At 43.0% G+C, this 18,973-nt stretch overlaps 1 protein-coding gene across 2 annotated transcripts; it reads left to right on the top strand.

Moving 5' to 3' along the window:
• Positions 1-1,454: 1,454 nt before the first annotated feature.
• Positions 1,455-18,648, top strand: SOCS7 (suppressor of cytokine signaling 7). 2 transcript variants are annotated; one of them, XM_075845693.1, is made up of 10 exons: positions 1,455-2,221; positions 8,546-8,610; positions 8,685-8,789; positions 9,033-9,134; positions 9,679-9,809; positions 9,891-10,059; positions 10,481-10,609; positions 10,851-10,986; positions 13,721-13,878; positions 17,085-18,648. In XM_075845693.1, the coding sequence occupies exons 1-9, from the start codon at positions 1,470-1,472 to the stop codon at positions 13,839-13,841; spliced, it is 1,710 nt and encodes a 569-aa protein (XP_075701808.1). In that variant the 5' UTR covers positions 1,455-1,469; the 3' UTR covers positions 13,842-13,878; positions 17,085-18,648. The 2 variants fall into 2 exon arrangements, with proteins under 2 accessions (XP_075701808.1, XP_075701807.1); XM_075845692.1 differs by having other exon boundaries at positions 9,033-9,155.
• Positions 18,649-18,973: the final 325 nt, after the last annotated feature.

The raw sequence follows: 18,973 nt of genomic DNA, 5'->3' as shown, positions 1-18,973 counted from the left end.
TGGCACCCAATCAAATAAATGGTCAATCATGTAATACCAGGTCGTGCCATGGCCGCCCACCATAGTGAGTGAGTAATTGTTCACCCAACATAGTGTATTTTTGTGATCTCATCTTAGAACACTTTTTACAATATCTTATATTACATATATTAAGTGAGATGGATCAATGCCGATATACGTCATTGTTATTAGTGTACACACTGGTAGAAAATGTTAAGAAATGTCCACTTAGGTGTAGAAAACTCAGAGCGACATATTCAACACACATGATGCAAGAATGAGACAATGTCTTGAGCAAGAACATAAGAAATGTTACCGTAAAACAGTTCACAACCATCATTAACAAGCGGAGTCTCAAGAGAAAAAGTCTCAAGTCACTCTTACCGAAACTGCTGCGTAAACACTGCAGCTTGTATATTAACCCCTTTCCGCCGCAGCTGTTTTTCATTTTGGATTTTTTTCCACTTTTTCCACCCCACCTTCCAAAAGCCACTACTTTTTTTTACATATTCTTGTCAATATAGCCGTATGAGGGGTTGTTTTATGCGGGGTGAGTTGTAGTTTTTCATGGCAAAACTTATTGTACCATATAATGTACTAGAAAACTGGAAAAAAAATATTTGTGGGGAAGAATGATAAAAAATGTGTGATTCCTCCATTGTTTTTGGAGTTTAGTAGTTTTTACGGCATTCACCGTGCAGTAATAAAGGACATGTTAACTTTATTCTGCGGGACAATACGAATGTTCATTTATTTACATTGCTTTTGGGGCAAATTTGAAAAAGGTTAATAATACCATAATACCACCGTACAATGCTAAATAATACTGGGTGGCTTTATTTTTTTCCCTGAGATTCACATCCCCAGGGTCCCCCTAGAAAACGGAGGCCCTAAGCAATTGCCCAGTTTGCCACCTGAAGGAAGGAAACCAGGCCTTGGTGCTTGTTACAGATATAATACAGTCACCAGAGCTCTCTCTCATAACAAGGATCATCACACGACGAACCTGACAGATTGTCAGCTTCCGGCAGCAAGCAATGAAGGATCTTGTTCACTAACTGCAAGCAGATATCTTGAAAAATAAAACATAATAAACACAGTATATTAGAAACTTGCAGACCATTTCATAATACAATGACTTCATATGAATCGGCTTTAAATACCCTTTAAAAAAACAAACAAGGTATACAAAAGGCTATAGCTGGTGCAAATAAAAATACTGGTATTGCCCATAGCAACCAATGAAATCACAGGTTTAATTTCCTACAAAAAGGTTAGAAAATGAAAGCAGTTATCTGATTGGTTGCTTTGGACAGCTCCTTTGCACCAGATGTTATACTCCTCCTTTAACATGTTTCTCTAAACGCACAAGCTTATCCACCAAGAAAATGGCTGCTCGCCTGCCCTGCGACACTTTTCTCGAAATCTGTGCATTTGACAGGTCCTTGGGCGGGGCGTTATTCTCCTGCATGGAAACAGGCCCGGCAACTGTCAGTCAGAAAACCGGAAGTGACGTCGTCCTGTATCGGATACGGAGGGCGGGCTCCGATGAGGGAGCTGTCGGAGCTCGGGAAGCGGAGCTGGGAGAGGCCGAGGCTCGGGCCGGGGCCTGCACAGCCACCGGGGACATGCGAGGCGCAGCGGCAGAGGAGGAGGCCGCGTCCTACCGGGTGCTGAGCCGGCTGCTGGGCTGCGGAGCTGAGGCCGGGGAAGAGGCAGCCAGACCCAGGCTCATGGTTTTCCGGAATATGCTACGAGGGGAAGAGGTGGAGGATGCAGAGGCCTCCAAGGAGCCGGGGGCAGGAGTAGAAGCGGTGCCTGCAGAAGGGGCTCCACAGCCGGCAGAGCTGTGCAACCGTCACCGTAAAGCAACGCAGCCTGGGGAAGGCCTGGAGCTGCAGCTGGGAGCGCTGGGGCTGCGGGGGGCCGGCTGTCCGTGTGAGGAGACCAGTGATGCTCTACTGGTGCTGGAGGCCCCCGAGGCCCGGAGGTTGGAGGAGGAAGAGGACGGTGAGGGTGCAGGGGACGGACATGCCGGAGCGGCGGCCCGGAGGAGTGCGGGGAGGAAGGGGTCGCTGAGGATTCGTCTCTCCAGAATCTTCCGCACCAAGAGCTGCGCCGGCACCGCGGGGGCTGCTGACAGAAGAGGAGCCGGAGAGCTGGGGGGGTCCGGGGGAAGCCTGACTGACATGTCCAGGGACAAGGAGCTGGAGCTGGGCAGGTGAGTGTCTGGTCCCTATAGTCAAAATCACAGGTGCTGTCCCCCAGCTTTCCCAGGCTCCTGACTTACAAGGTTGCTAATGCTGCAAAGCTTGACATTCTGGAGTCAGAGAAAGCTGTGAGACACAGCCACGTCCACGTTTACAACCATTGTTTTTATTGCTCTACTTCAGCTAAAAGAAAATGAAGCAATTTTGCAAATAGACTTGAATAAAAATCTCCTACAATTTTGTGTATGTAGTTCCTATGTGTCTCCATGGTTACAGACTACAAACAAACCCTGTGTAGTCTGATCCTGCAGTCATGTGAAAAAAAGAATGGCTGCAAAGGTTCACATATGAGTTTTTATGATCTGGTGAAAATCCATCTGGTTTGTTCGCTGTACCTGACTGAAATATTTGTGAATTGTCCTACAACATCAGAGGGTTGTAAAGCAGATCTGTCCCTGTGATATGCTACTTTATTTAATGAGTACCGGTCACCTCTCCTGACATGTCTGCTATAGTAAATATTTGTATTCCGCATGAAATAAAGATTCTGGAGCATTTTTTCTTAGAACTCTACATTGTGCCGTTCCTCTGTTATTCCTCCTAGAAATGGATGAATAAATTGATAATTGGGTGATACCAGTTGGGGGGGGGGGTGTCCTTACACGGGCTGACACTCTAATCAGCACTGACAATGAAACACACAACTATGACAAGGGGAATGGTAACACCCAGTTGTCAATTTATTAATACATTTCTAGGAGTAATAACTGAGGAACAGCACAATGTAAAGTTCTAAGTAAAGATGCTTCAGAATTGTTGTTTCATGGGGAATACAAGTATTTACTAAAACAGATATGTCAGAGGTGACAGGTCCTCTTTAAAGGCAGCACACAGTAGTATGGGGACAGGCTGGATGCACTTAAAAATAAATAAATTATTGGGCCATTTTGCGCAAAGAATACAGTGGACTATTAGTTAAGAGTCCGCTGTATTCACGAGAGCAGCGCTCCCTCCGAACTCTCTCGCCAGTGAGTGACAGGCGGCCGTGTACCTGCATGTATACATGGCAGCCATGAATCCCTTCTGCAGAGTGCGCCACCATTAATACAGTGGACTCAAATAACAAAGTTTATTGTATTTTATGCTCATTGCTATTAGACAAACAACACCGTATTTTATTACTTTGTTTTGCCAATTTTTCTAATAGTGCTGCAGACCCGTCCCCATTCTATGTTGTCCTTAAAGTGGTATTTCCAGAATCGGCTATCCACAGGACAGGTGATCAGTGTGTAATCACTAGTTGCCCCACCGCTGGTCCCCCCCCAAAGATCACTAGAACGTGGGTCCCGAGAACCTTGAATGGAGTGCAGAACGAGCACGTGCGCTGTCGCTCCCTCCATTGAGTCTATGAGACTGATGGTGACCTCCGAGTACAGCGCTTGGCTGTCTCCGTCAGTCCTATAGACATTGAATGGAGCGGCAGCACGCATGCTCAAATTCTGCACCATTCAAGCTCCTCACTCCTCGAGACCCTGTTCTAGTGCGTGGTGGGGGTCCTAGCAGTGGGCCCCCCAGTGATCAGACACTTCTCACCTATCGGCAGGATAGGCGATGTGTCCATTCTAGGAATAGTGTAGCAGGAGAAATCTGCTTCAAAGGGAAAATCCAGACAGTCCTCTTTTGATGTGTCATGGATACATGTAAGATTACATTAGTGAAGTCTGTGATCTCAGACTTCTACTGACCCAGAATAAAAGGGCTCTATAGAGAGAGCAAACCCTTTTGGCACTGCTCATTGTAAGCAAAAGGCTGCAGATTTTAATGGATATTTGTATTGGAGTTGGGTCAGATTTCCAGCGACAAATCTCTAAGCAGTGCCGAAGGGGTTTTCTCCCTCTAGATCCCTCTCATTCTGGAAATCAGTGGTGATCAAACACTACACAAATGTCATCTTCTCACACGTAGGATTAGGGCCTGTTCACATCTGCGTTGGAGGCTCAGCTAGAGGCCTCTGTCACAGATTCAACCCAAAATCACAAAAACAATAACGCAGCACGCTTGTTTTCGGTAAAACGACTGATACCATGGCGGAATCCCGATGGAACCTATTAAAGTCAATGGGTTCCTTTGGAGGTGTCTGTTATGCAACGGAAATGGCGCTACCGGTATTTTTGTTGTTCTGCTCCTCTGACATGTCAAAGCACCAAAAACACTGATGCAGATGTGAACAGGCCCTTACATAGCACTCATCGAAATGAATGAACAGGTTTCCTTATGGACAGCAGATCTCCAGGACAGGGCCGTGTTTGTTGTCCTTTTCAGCTGTACCCAATAGATGGCTTTCAGTGCGTCAAGAAATCTGTATGTTTTTTCCTAAGGGTATGTGCACACGATGAGAGGCATTTACGTCTGAAAAGACAGACTGTTTTCAGGAGAAAACAGCTGCCTCGTTTCACACGTAAATGCTCCTCCTCGCATTTTGCGAGGCTTCTCTGACAGCCGTAAATTTTGAGCCGTGCTTCATTGAGTTCAATGAAGAACGGCTCAAATTACGCCCGAAAGAAGTGTCCTGCATATAATGTACAAGTGTCCTGCACTTCTTTTGACGAGGCTGTATTTTTACGCGTCGTCGTTTGACAGCTGTCAAACGACGACGCGTAAATGACAGGTTGTCGGCACAGTACGTCGGCAAACCCATTCAAATGAATGGGCAGATGTTTGCCGACGTATTGTAGCCCTATTTTCAGACGTAAAACGAGGCATAATACGCCTCGTTTACCTCTGAAAATAGGTCGTGTGAACCCAGCCTTAAAAAAAAAAAAAATGCACATTTTGTAGGTGTTGGAAAAAGCGGTGGAGGACTTGATAAATATGGTGGTCCGCATTATTCAATGCAATTATGCCGGAGAACTCGCCTCGTATAGATAAATGTGGCCCATTGTCTATCTGAGGCTTTATACTGGAGTAGCCTCTGCCTGTGCAGAACAACCTGGTCCCGTCTAGCTGAGCCCTGCATAGGTACCATTGGAAATACAGTATTGATATGTTCCCTATGAAGATACGTACACAGGACTCATCTGGAAAGTAGGAAAGTGGATGTAATAATAATACAGATACTCACCTGTTCTATCCCCCAATCCTTCAGCGGTTTCCACCGTTTTTTGTTGACTTCCCTTCTTTAATAACTTTTCGTTCATACACGTGACCGCTGCAGCTAAACACTGACCTCAATGGTGATGCCAGCAAGAACAGCACGTCATCACTGTAGCAAGTCCACAAAGACCAAGATGACGCCATCTATTGGGTACAGCCAAAAATGACAGCAAACATGGCCCTGCCCTGGAGCACTGCTGTCCCTTATGTAGCGTGGTCATTGATTTCCATGGGTGACATGCAATCCTTCATTTTCCTTGCTGCGACTATAAGGTTGTCTCCTGGAAACTTTAAAATTAAAACCAGTTTGGCTACATGACTACAAGGGGTGCACAACCTTTTCTGGTTCGAGGCCAAATTGCCAGTATGTACCACTCCCAAGGGCTGCAGTAAAACTTAAAGGGGTATTTGGGGCAGAACAGACATGCTGTCTAATGACGGAACGGTTCTCTGCGTTGGAAGGATGTGGCGGTCTCTGGACAGCCCTGTCGTTTCAGAACCATTGAAACACAGACAATCCTTCCTGTATCCTTATTGGTTGAGGGCCGCGAAACTGCATTGTGGGCCACATGTGACCCCCGGGCCACAGGTTGTGCACCCCTGATCTAGAGTGAGCCACATAGAGGATAGTTAGTCATTTCAAGTTTATATGAAAGGTGTTTGTAGCTCCAGTTAGATATTAAAAACTATTATTGTGCAGGACTTTGCAAAATAGTAATTTTTCTTAATAATTTGATTAGAGGATTCCGCTACAAAACGGCAGCACGGGCCGGCCACATGATATAGCGTGATGGCCTGTCCTTTGTTGGGTACTGCAGTGAAGGGGTGCCCTGACTCCTCCGTTCTATTCATGCATGGGGTTACCGGGGGTTGGACCTCCTCTATTTGCTTGTAATTGGAGCAATTTGGCTAATTAAAATAATGAATAAAAATATAATATAAAATATTTATCCAGCCATCAACTTGACGACTTGCACATATTACCTGGATGTTTTTACGTTGTCAACTTGTTAGGGCCTGTTCACACGGAGGATTTTGACGAGCTTTTTGGAGCGGAAACCGCGATTTCAATGGGAGGCGGGGGCGGTTTTCTCCCGCCAGTGGTAAAACTGCCTCACGGGAGAAAGAAGGGACATGCCCTATCTTCGCGCGTTTACGCCTCTGACCTCTGACCTCTCAATGGCTGCGGGTGAAAAACGCCACGAAAATCGCGGCGAACGACGTGCAAGGAGGACAAAATCTGCCTCAAAATCCCAAACAGAATTTTCCTCCTGCATAAAACTCAGTGTGAACACAGCCTTAGGGTATGTTCACACGCAAAATCAAAAATGGCTGAAAATGACGGAGCTGTTTTCAAGGGAAAACAGCCTCTGATCTTCAGCCGTTTTTTAAGCCAAAAATGTTTTTTGAGGCGTTTTTTTTTTTTTTTTTTAGCTGTTTTTCCATTGACGCAATGAGAACAGCTTCAAACACGTCTGAAGAAATGACACGCTCCTCGTTCTTACGCAGCGTTTTTTCCCATTGAATTAAATGGGCAGATGTTTGTAGGCGTTTAGCGTCCCCCCACCTCCTCACAAAATATATGCCTGAAGACTCTGCATGTGAACATACCCTTACCAATGCACCCTAATGGTATACCAGGCATAGTCATTTTTGCTGGCAGATCCTGCACATCGGTGAAGCTGGGCGGAATCTCTGGTACTGACCCCATTGGCGATTTGTTTTTGGTTGGGTTCAGGTGGTAAGGAAGCTAGTTGGATTTTTTTTTTTTTTTTTTAAATTTGCTCTACCCTTTTTGTTTTCTCCTGAAATAAGCGGCATCAAAGATGTCAGGCAGCTGCTCACGCTTCCTCCTCCTCTCCATAGAAATAACATGCACTTCCGTATTTTTTGGGGGTCATACCTGCTGGCCGAACAAGAGAGCAGAGATTTCTCTTATTGGCAGCTTTAAGAATGGAAACAATTGTGAATTGATTGATGACATTGTAGATAAAATCTATATCTATGAGTAATGTCGTCTTGTGGAGCAGTGGATATATGTGACTATACTGTAAGCTCTGATCCGTGAGGCTGGGAGGCGCTAGCACTAGGTCATTCGTGGGGGCAGTGTTATGACTGCTTTAGGTTTTGATGTTTTTGAGTTTCTTTGCCATGGGAACTCTGTATTTTCTTGCATGATTCGTGACATTGTGCCAGGCCCTCCTTCGGATCCTCTGTACACAGTTTAGGTGGCATCACATAGCTCTGCAGACTTTCTGTGTTTTCTTTGGATTTTGACACACAGGATGTTGAGTAGATTCAACTGGGGGGGGGGGGGGGGTTTAAAATGAAACAAGTAGTGGGCACAGTTTTGACCGTTTCAGCCACGTGGTATTCTGGTTAGCTGGTTTTGGGTATTATTGCAGTCCTGGGTCCTGTTCAATCCATGGGACTGTATGATGTAATAAATGCTACTTTTTGGTCATTATATTAACGACATTATAATGGGCCACGGAGTATTTTAAACAATAGAGATATATGTCACTCCGCTATAAATGATGGATATATTTGATATATTTTTTATTTTCTGTACCTGATATATAAACCATGATTCAAGTTTGCAATTAAAAGGACATTCCCACCTAATAAAGTGATAGCATATCCTAGGGTATCTCATTACTTTGTAATCGGCGGGGGTCCTGAAAATATAGGGGCCGCAGCTCTGGTTTAGACTTCTGTCCCTTTCACTGTTTTCCTTTCATGGCGGTACCTGCTAAACCAGCATTTTGCCCTCTATGTTGGTGTTTCTTGTCTGCAGAGAATGTAGAGATGGCAGGGTAAGGCCCCCATATGCACACGACCGTAAAATCACCCGTAATTACGGACTGGTATTACGGGCCCATTCAGTTCTAGGGCCGCCGGACACCTTCCGTATGTCTACGGGAGGGTGTCCGTGCCGTAGAATCCTGCCGAAAAAAATAGGACATGTCCTATTTTTTAATTTTACGGACCGTGCTCCTATAATTTATAATGGGAGCACGGCCCGTAAAAATGGCCGGCTGTCCATGGCCGGCCGTGCCCGTAATTACAGGCACAGTCGTGTGCATGAAGCCTTAGGGGTTGTCTGTTTATGCTGTATAACAAAAACTGTTCTGTATTCTGCGTCACCATAATTTCACTTATCAATGTGTTTCTTTTCCCAGGAAGCCCCGTTTGACCAGAACTCAAAGTGCCTTCTCTCCAGTCTCCTTCAGTCCCCTCTTTACTGGTAAGTGGTCCAATAAATGGTCCTGATGTTGGGTGGTCCCACTACATTTTCTAATGTGTTTTCCTTTATGGCAGGTGAAACCGTATCTCTTGTGGATGTGGACATATCTCACCGAGGTTCATGCTCTACCCACCCCCCTACCCCTCCTCCACCTCCTCGCAGGAGTCTGAGCCTTCTAGGTAATTCTCTTCCCATTGTCCCATTTTGTGCACTCATTTATCAAAAATTTGAAAAAAAGAATAAATGTTCAAATCATTGAAACGTACGCGTTCCTGTGAGCAACAATGCCACTTTTTCCTCTCTGACCTTTGTTTGTATTGATATATAGTATAGACATTTTTGACTTTTTTTTTTTTTTTTTTTTTTTTTTTTTAGTCTGTTTTTCTCAGATTTTAGGTAATGTGAATATTTTTTTCTTCCAGATGATATTGGAGGTATACAACCAGCGTCTGTTCTAGTAGGTCCTATGGGGTCCTCACTACAGTCATTCCCGCTGCCCCCACCACCCCCGCCACATGCTCCGGGTCAGTCTTTACTACTATATAGTACGTTATCCAATTTTCCATTTTATTGACTTTACTATACATCTTGAAATGCACCATTTAATTTCTTATTTTTTTGGTTTACATTACTGTGCAAGTATTGTATATCTTAATAGTCAAGCAGAACTCCAGGAAATCCCTATATTCATGCTGAATAGACTCGGTATACGCATGGCCGTTACCAGATACTTGGCCTTTCCTCTGTATTTTCAATCATGGATTAGTTACTTGCCGCCTATAAGTCTATTCATTCAATAACGGAAATCAGACCTTTCTTGCTGTTACTTCCTAGTGGGCTGTAGTTATACACAGCATTCAAGCTGACCTAGCAGAGCTGCAGTGTAAAGCATAGGGGTATAGAGCAATTGAAAGTACAGTAGGTAGGAGGCTTTACAAGTACATTGCAGCTTGCAGAACTTGAATATTACTGTGTGCAAATAGAAACGTAGTGCAGTGAAAAGCTGGAGGGAGGATTTCAACTAAAATCGACTAAATGCTAAAATGCTTCTCTTTAATCTTATTGCAGATCCCCTGCCTCGAGTGGTACCCCTTCGGCCGCCTGAGTGTGTGCCAGTCCCACTGGTACAGCCCTTACAATGCCCCATTCTCCGGCAGGATCCCAGTAGTTTTGCTGCAAGTTTGAGAGAACTGGAAAAGGTTAATACTGACTTATATAGATCCTACTTTTTTCTGTCTTTTGAGCTTTTGGTTTTACTTGGCATACCTTTCTCCCTGCAGTGTGGTTGGTACTGGGGTCCCATGAACTGGGAGGACGCAGAAATGAAACTGAAAGGGAAGCCAGATGGTTCATTCCTTGTACGAGATAGCTCTGATCCCCGCTATATACTGAGCCTCAGCTTCCGCTCACAAGGCATCACCCACCACACGCGCATGGAGCACTATCGAGGTGAGCGCACGGGGAAAGGGACGCTCTTGCACACGTCGATCTCATTGCACTGTGTTTATGTGGTGTGAATATAGCCTTAGGGGTAACTTCAGATGGAGCAGAACTTCTCCACCAAATTCTGCTCGTGTTACAGGTGAGTTCTGCTGCAGATTTCAACCCTTACAACGAAAACTTCACAGCAATCCACAACATAATATGCGTGCTGCAGATATGAAAAGCCACAGCATGACCGGAGATTTCGCCAATTTTTTTTCGCTACAAACTCACTAGCATTGCAATGTAATTTGCTCTGAATTTTCAATGAAAATCCTCAACAAATACGTCATGTGTGAAAATGAGCAGAGTCACTTGAGTTTTCAGTTTATATAATATAAGTGTTTACCAGACTGTTATATTTACCCTTGTTTCTCTGTCCTCTCAGGCACATTCAGTCTATGGTGCCATCCTAAGTTTGAAGATCGTTGCCAGTCTGTAGTGGAGTTCATAAAACGAGCCATCATGCACTCCAAAAATGGAAAGTTCCTGTATTTCCTGCGTTCACGGGTACCGGGTAAGTACCTGAATACATGTATATCGCTATACAAGCTGTGGTTGACTGCCTGAGCGGTCCCTGCATTTATGATCCCTCTGCCTCCCTTGCTGCTTTCGTTTATTGTGCTGTGCCACTCTCTTATGCTTCCTCCCTTCCTTTCTTGTATAAGGGCTTCTCAGGCTGTCTGCTGTTATCCTTCGCTGCCAGTCGTTTTACTTGGTTTATAGAATTTTATTCATCAGACGCCTTTCTCTTTCAGGTCTTCCACCTACCCCAGTACAACTATTATACCCTGTTTCCCGCTTCAGTAATGTGAAATCTCTGCAACATTTATGTCGCTTCCGTATTAGACAACTGGTCCGGATAGACCACATTCCTGAGCTCCCTCTACCCAAGTGAGTATTGAGGTCTCGTGGCCCCAGGCTGCACCATGCTATACATTAAGAATAGCAAACTGGATCTAATTGTTGTGGCCGATTTGCCAATTGGCACAATTAACGTTCAAAAAATTAAATCCAAAAATTATTTTTTTAAGTATTTTTAATCTTATGTTTTCCTATATTCAAATAGTGTTTTGTTTTTTTTTACAGTCTCTCGTTGCAAATTTTAGAATAGATTATATTGTAACGCATGGCCACTTTTCATCCTGTGTTCAAAGGTGAATAATTTTCGGAAACACAATTTATAGAAATATTTATATAGGGATTATGAGGACGAAATGGCATGAAAAGGACAAGTAACATAATGTACATCTGACTGGCTTAGGAGCGAGTGATCATCGCCTCACTATGTAGGATTGCAGGCACGGTTCTACATGGCTAGGGGGAGAGGAGAGTTCACTATTAAAATCTTTTTCTTTAACGATCCCTACAGTTGTAGTTGGATTATGTATATGTTGATCACTGGGAAGCCCACATTATGGAGAATAGCCGTGGTGCATTTTGCTTTTTTACATCAAATTCATCCATCTTTGTCTTTCTCCGTCTTATTCCATATCCTACGTGCGTGTGTGTATGTAATATATATATATATATATATATATATATATATATATATATATATATATATATATATATATATATATAATATGTGTGTGTGTGTAGATGTATATACATGCAGAAACCCTGCCTGGCATGCCGTCTCTTCCCATCTACTGTGCAGAACTCTGTGTGTGTAAATACAATTCTCCATCCTATATAATTACCATTTCCAGCGTCAACACTAATTATTAGTCAGAGCCCCTGCTAAGTGCTGTTTATGTTGCACTGGGAGGTCTGGGGGCTGTGCTGTCGTCTGCTGCCGTCTCACGGCTTGTTCACCCCCTGTCAGAACATAGACCACATTGCTGATTGCACTACGGTGTTCTTGTGTAATGCCGTGTGACCCACATTATAGAATGGGAGTCTAAGGACTTCTATATACAGATACCGCTCTGTATTTACCATGATTGAAATGAAATTATTGGCTTTAAGTCAAGATTCCTCTTCTTCATTTTTTTTATTTTTTTTGCAAAATTAGAGAAGAGATGACATTAAATGTAAACTGCTCAGAGATTTGTGGCGTCACATCATTACAATATTTCACCCCTAAAATTCATTGTCACTAGAAAAAGTCCTCTTCTATAAGCGGACATTTGAATGATCAATGTGCAGATCTATACAGTGATTCCCTATGTCTATATTGCTGCACATCTAAGCAGAAATCTGGGGAAAAGCTGTGTAATACCCCCTTTTTAGGACAGTGGTCTTCAATTTGTTCTCCCGCTTTCATGAATGCGACAATAGCTTGTGGCTGTCACGGTATGCTGGGAGTTGTAGTTACACATCAGCTGGAGAGCCACATGTTGGAGACCACTGTCCTGTGGGAACGGTAATGGTGTACACCCAGCTCATCCAAAAAAGATATAACCAATTCACAGCAGAATAAAATATTGAAGGAATTTATCAGAATTGACAATTATCACTTATCCACGGGATAGGGGACTATTGTGTAAACGCTGGGACCACCGCCGGTTGTGAGAACGGGGGTCTCGAACTCTCTGTTTCTCCTCCGTGAGAACGACATTGAATTGAGCAGTGGTCCAGTATGTGCAGTGCTACTCCATTCAAAGTTTGTGGGTGGTGCAGTGAGGACGACCTGGGGGTTCGGGGACCCCGTTCACACAATCGGTGGGGGTCCCATTATTGAGACAATTATCACCTAAACTATGGATAGCTGATAATGGTCAATTTTGGGACAATCCCTGTTTGAAAAAAAGGGGATGGGCTGCAATGCCAGACAGTCCATTGGCAAGAGAGGTGCCATTTCTGGGGGGAAAAACAGAATCCTGGTTCTTTGAAGCTTTGGGTTTATATGTATATAGTTTGTGCACGCTTGTAATGGAAATGGCTCATTAAAATCACTTTACCGCGTAATCATTCAAGATTATACAACCTTGGTCTTAATACCCCAGGAGACGTGTTCTGGTTCTGTAAGGCTATGTTCACACAAGGCAGATACACTGCGGAAAACTGCACGTAAAAAAATAATTATACTTACCCGTAGCCATGACGACGCTTCCTGCAGCCTGGCCTCCTGGGATGATGTTTCCTCCCATGTGACTGCAGCAGCCTGAGAATCGTAGCTTCTCCTATGCAAAAATAGCAACATCTGCTCTTTGTTGCGGGTTTTACCTCACATTGAATTCAACAAAAAAGCCGCGATTATACAAATACAATAGTCATGTTGCGGATTTAAAATAACGCACCGCAGGTCCATTTCTGAGCGTTTTTTCCTCTCATCATTGTTCATATCTCATTCACTTTGCTGCTACTGTATTATGCTGCGGATTTTCCACAACTAAATCCTAAATCCGTTAAAGGAAAATCAACAGTATTCATGCTGTGTGTGAACCCGGCCTAAGACTGTACTACTTTGTCCTGGACTATAAATAGTTAATTTACAAGAACATGGATTATTTTATATCCCATTTACTTTGTTTGAGGTGCCCATAATAAAGTACCTTTTAAAAATGAAGATGTCTCCTCTCTAGTTAATCTGATATTTTGTGGTAACATTTCACCTAAATTCCTGGACAACCTTCTTACAAACACTAAAGCTCTACTGGTTTCCCGTTTTCTTCTTCTTCAGGCCTCTCATCTCATACCTGCGCAAGTTCTATTACTATGACCCACAAGAGGAAATATACCTGTGTTTAAAGGAGTCCCGTCATGTCCCCAAAATGGAGTCTGGGACAGAGAGCTCCACGTAGCAAGGCTCCTACATGTAACTTATTGTCTTGGAACCAGGTAATTAAGAATACAATCCTCGTCTTCGCTTGAAGGGTGATAACAATTTTACGTGGTTTATAGTAGGGGACATCTTTATTTTATCTTGCAGTAGTATTAATACTCAGATAGCACAGTATAGGGATGCATCGAAACGTCGATACTGTTTCGATGCTCTGCACCCTCAAACGGTTCGATCCTAAACTGTGCGGCCGCACAGCTTAGCATTGTAACACGTGAGTGTATGAGAGCGGGACTGCGGCTGTGTGATACAGTCATTGCCCCGCTCCTGAGTCCTGACATGTGCACGGGGTCAGGATGATGCGATGCGGCCGGCGCTGCACTAATGAGCGGCAGCACTGAAGACAGAACATGGCAAGCGCACTGCAAAACACCCCCATGTTCTGTTCTCCGTGCCTGAACCACCTCTCGTTAGTGCAGCGTCGGCCGCATCACCTCATGCTGACCGCGCACACACTTGTTGTCAGGATCGGGGCAATGGCTGTGTTACTCAACCGCAGAACCGCTCTAACGGCAGAGATGAGAGAAACCTCATCTCCGCCGCTATTCCCCTGAATGCTGCCATCAAAGCTGACCGCAGCATTCAAGGCTAAAATGATAAGGGGGCATGCCCCTTGGATCGTGTCACAGGGAATCCCTGGGACGCGATTGAGGGACATACCATATATGGGCAGACAGCCCAGGGTCCATTGAAGGACCCCAGGGCTGTCTTGCCATATTTCCTGTTAGAGTATACTCGGGTATGTCTTAACAACTGCCTGTGTACTATCATTACACAGGCTAATATACTGTAATATAGATATATGCCAGTACATTACTATCAGTATATAGATATATGCCAGTACATTACTATCAGTATATAGCTATATGCCAGTGCATTACTATCAGTATATAGATATATGCCAGTGCATTACTATCAGTATATAGATATATGCCAGTGCATTACTATCAGTATATAGATATATGCCAGTGCATTACTATCAGTATATAGATATATGCCAGTACATTACTATCAGTATATAGATATATGCCAGTACATTACTATCAGTATATAGATATATGCCAGTACATTACTATCAGTATATAGATATATTCCAGTACATTACTATCAGTATATAGATATATGCCAGTACATTACTATCAGTATATAGATATATGCCAGTACATTACTATCAGTATATAGATATATGCCAGTACATTACTATCAGTATATAGATATATGCCAGTACATTACTATCAGTATATAGATATATGCCAGTGCATTACTATCAGTATATAGATATATGCCAGTACATTACTATCAGTATATAGATATATGCCAGTACATTACTATCAGTATATAGATATATGCCAGTACATTACTATCAGTATATAGATATATGCCAGTACATTACTATCAGTATATAGATATATGCCAGTGCATTACTATCAGTATATAGATATATGCCAGTACATTACTATCAGTATATAGATATATGCCAGTACATTACTATCAGTATATAAATATATGCCAGTACATTACTATCAGTATATAAATATATGCCAGTACGTTAAAGTTTAAAAATAAAGCAAAAACATAAAGTAATGTTAAATTAAAAACAAATACACATACACCTTTTTTAAAATAAGTCTCAATACATAAGATATACACATTCGGTTTTGGCGCGGCCGTAATAACTTGCACAACAATTTTTTTGCGTCATTTATGATGTGTACGCTGTAAAAATAAAAAAATAAAAACTGCTTTCACTTATTATTGTGAGGCACAAGGTGTGATGAATTTAACCTCCATGTGCCTCACATTAATAGTAATTAACCCCATCATGTACCTTACACATTAACCCAAAGTTGTCCATTATGACTGAGAAACATGATGGGGTTAATTACTATTGATGTGAGGCACATTCAAAATTCATCATCACACCTCGCGCCTCACATCAGAAAAGGGAAGAACTTTATTATTATTATTATTATTATTATTATTACTGTTGGCAAAGTATCGTTTTGGTATCGAAGTCGCAATACTACACAAAGTATCGGTATCTAAGTCTAAATTCTGGCATCGTGACAACCCTAGTACAGTTCAAAATAGAAAACCACGTTCATGGGCTTAAAATGAATGTCCATCTTTTAATACCATGATTGATTTAGGCCCAACATTCTCTCTGGATTAGTTTTTCAATGTATCTTTATAACATTAAGAGCTTAGGACGTATGAATGTAATAGAGGGGGGGGGTCCCCTTGCTAAGGATTCACCTCTATGAGCCATAACAGAGATCCACCTTTGGAGGACCCTGCCTGTCCATGTATCATGTGGTCAGCCTTTCATTTGAATGGCCGTCATGTAAGGCTTAATTTTCCCTGTAGCTACCGCAGCGGGGTTAGTGCCTGGTCAGACGCGGCTTATCTTGGCGATAGCAGCTGATCATTGGAAGTTAGAGACGACAGCATCCAGTTAGAGGGATTGTCTTCATCATACAACTCCTTTAAAAGGTGTCTCCATTGATTAATAACACAATTGTTTTGAGTGTATTTGGAAGACCAAAGTGAAGAAATGTATTTTGGGGTAAGCGTATACATACTGTTTGTTAGTAGTTGTATGGGGAGAAATTGAGACGTAATCCTAAGCACTTTCCGTAAAGGTCCTGTGCAAATTTGATTAGAGACAACGTGACGTCATTTGACCGCTCGGGTCCTTGGCATCGAAGTCGATGTTTACATCACTGATATAAAATCTAGGACGAATTGTTGAAATTGCAATTCTTCCTTGAAGTAGCCAGACCGCAACCATTCTCCCCCCAACCCATGTCCTGCTGCACTCCTTCCCAGACTCCTTTTACACAGAGCAGCGGTTAGCTGGCCATACATTTTAGATAGCTGTCGGCAGAATGCTTGTTTAGGTGACGACTATTCCTGCCCACTCCCACATACAAATGCACACTTTGCTCAGGGAAAAAGCAGCTGTCACTCGTCCGCTTATCTTAGGATCCGGCATGTTGAAATTCCACATGCCCACTCCTTCTCTCTGGCATCTGCCGTTGGGGGAGAGTCGGGACAACACCATACACATTAGATGGTCGGCTGAAATCGGTGGGTTCGGCTGACCTAAATCTAGCTTGTATACTGTGAAGTGTTGGGTTTATGTCATTTAACATTACAGGATGCCTTCTCACACTGGACTAATTTACATCCGGTCTCTTGTTAGGAAACTTTGTGCTGGTATGAGTACACTGGACCCACCCTGGGGGATGGAGGAATATGATGGGGGGACGGACCTTCAGTGGACCACTTCGAAGTCTCCCTCCACATTTCCCCCAATAAAGACTTAAGGGGTGATAATACATCTTGGAATTGGTTGTCAAACTGCCAGGACGCTGACGTACCCCCTGATTTCCAAGAGCCCCCACTGGAATGTAAGTTGCTGGTCACACGGTTCTCCCAGCATCTTTACTATGTTACAGTATTGTATTTTGATGAAATTTCCTCGTAAACGAAATTGAACAGGGGGTACGTGCCCCCGGCATAGCTACTGAACAACGGGCCGCCCTCTACTGAATTGTGGACGGGGCTTCCGGTGTGTTGAGCACCATTTGATATTCCTTCAGAATGGACAGTTATTTATTTTATTAGCAAAGGTCTGCAGAGACCATACATCTCATGGACAGAACTGGAAGTCCTCTTGGGCCATTGTCACAATGTGGACAGACCATAAACCACGAAACGCCCTGAACCGGCTGAATGGAGGACGCAATTGAAATTTACTGCTGATGGAAAAGAGAAATTCTACTTTTTGAGTGCTGAATATCCTTCCGTCCTGTCGTGTGATTTCTCACATTTTGGTCTCAACGCAGGTCTTTATAACACTGGAAATAGGTTACCACTGGAGATAATCCATACATCTCTAACAGGATGGTTATGGCTGCCTGGTACACAGGTTAACTAGAGCGGTAATTGTTGCACCCACGATGAGTGCCACCTGACTGTCGTAGCCAACCCATAAGCCCACGCAGAATTGATTGTGGAACCGCAACTGTTTCTCCTTTTTTTTTTTTTTTTTTTTTTTTTTCATTTTATTTAAAAAAAATTGTAATTATTATTTATCCTGAGGGATAAGGATTTTTTTAAAAAAAGTTTTTGCCCTTAACAGGGAAAATGTAAATTAATCTCATGGAGGAAACTTATGAAAATTATCTCCAGCACAACCGTAAACCGCCCCTCCCCCCCCCCCCTCCTTAAATTCACTGAATTTTGTGTATATTTTTGTTTCTGCGCTTAATTTATTGAAAATAGTCTGTGTGTAATTTATTTTATTGTCTTTTGACTCTTTTTCTTCCTTGTTGGATTTTAATATATGAAAACTGCTGCAGAACTGGCCCTGTGTGCGAAATTGGGATGTCAGAAAAAAACAAAAGTTTAAGGTGTCCTTCAAGCCCTGTTTGTATATATACTGTGTTATAGGCATGAGAGGGACACGTTCTTCCCAATTAAATTTTTTATTTTTTAAGCATATTTTTTTTGGAACCCCCAAGAATTATTTCTTTGTAGACGTTGAATAGGAGATAACTGCAAAAATTGTTTTGTGTTAGTGATCAGTCTATCTATTTTGTCTCTCCCTTCCCACCCCAAGACATTAAAGCATTCACATATGTCTTGATTTCAGCTCCTGTCTCTGATTCAGAAGAATTTTTTTATTTTTTTTCCTGCCATGTTAAATACTTCAAGACGGGTGCAGAAGTGGGTTTAAAATAAACAATTTAGATATAACTACATCCTCGAGTATGATTGTTGTCTGCTTTACTGTTGTCATGCTATGAATTGTTTGCGCTGGAGTGGCATTTTTTTTGCATCATGGGCCTGTCCCTTGTGAGGTTACACAAGTATCTACATAATAATATCCAATAAAGACTTGAAAGCTCACCTTAAAGGTGTAGGGCAGGATTTTTCCCCGAAACGGCTGCACATAGGCTGCACATAGGCTGCACATAGGCTGCACATAGGCTGCACATAGGCTGCACATAGGCTGCACATAGGCTGCACATAGGCTGCACATAGGCTGCACATAGGCTGCACATAGGCTGTTTCTGGTATTGCAGT

Source organism: Rhinoderma darwinii, chromosome 13 (assembly GCF_050947455.1).
Source record: "Rhinoderma darwinii isolate aRhiDar2 chromosome 13, aRhiDar2.hap1, whole genome shotgun sequence".
In the NCBI taxonomy this organism is placed as follows: Eukaryota; Metazoa; Chordata; class Amphibia; order Anura; family Rhinodermatidae; genus Rhinoderma; species Rhinoderma darwinii.
Note: the sequence above shows the minus strand (reverse complement) of the source record. Positions and strands in the feature narration are given on the sequence as shown.

What these genes read in the sequence shown, in the direction of transcription:
- SOCS7 (XM_075845692.1), top strand. Translation starts at nt 1,470, where the DNA reads ATGGAAACAGGCCCGGCAACTGTCAGTCAGAAAACCGGAAGTGACGTC. An exon ending in CAGGAGTCTGAGCCTTCTAG is followed by an intron (nt 8,790 to 9,032) that starts GTAATTCTCTTC and finishes TTTTTCTTCCAG; the next exon opens with ATGATATTGGAGGTATACAA. An exon ending in CCTGCGTTCACGGGTACCGG is followed by an intron (nt 10,610 to 10,850) that starts GTAAGTACCTGA and finishes TTTCTCTTTCAG; the next exon opens with GTCTTCCACCTACCCCAGTA.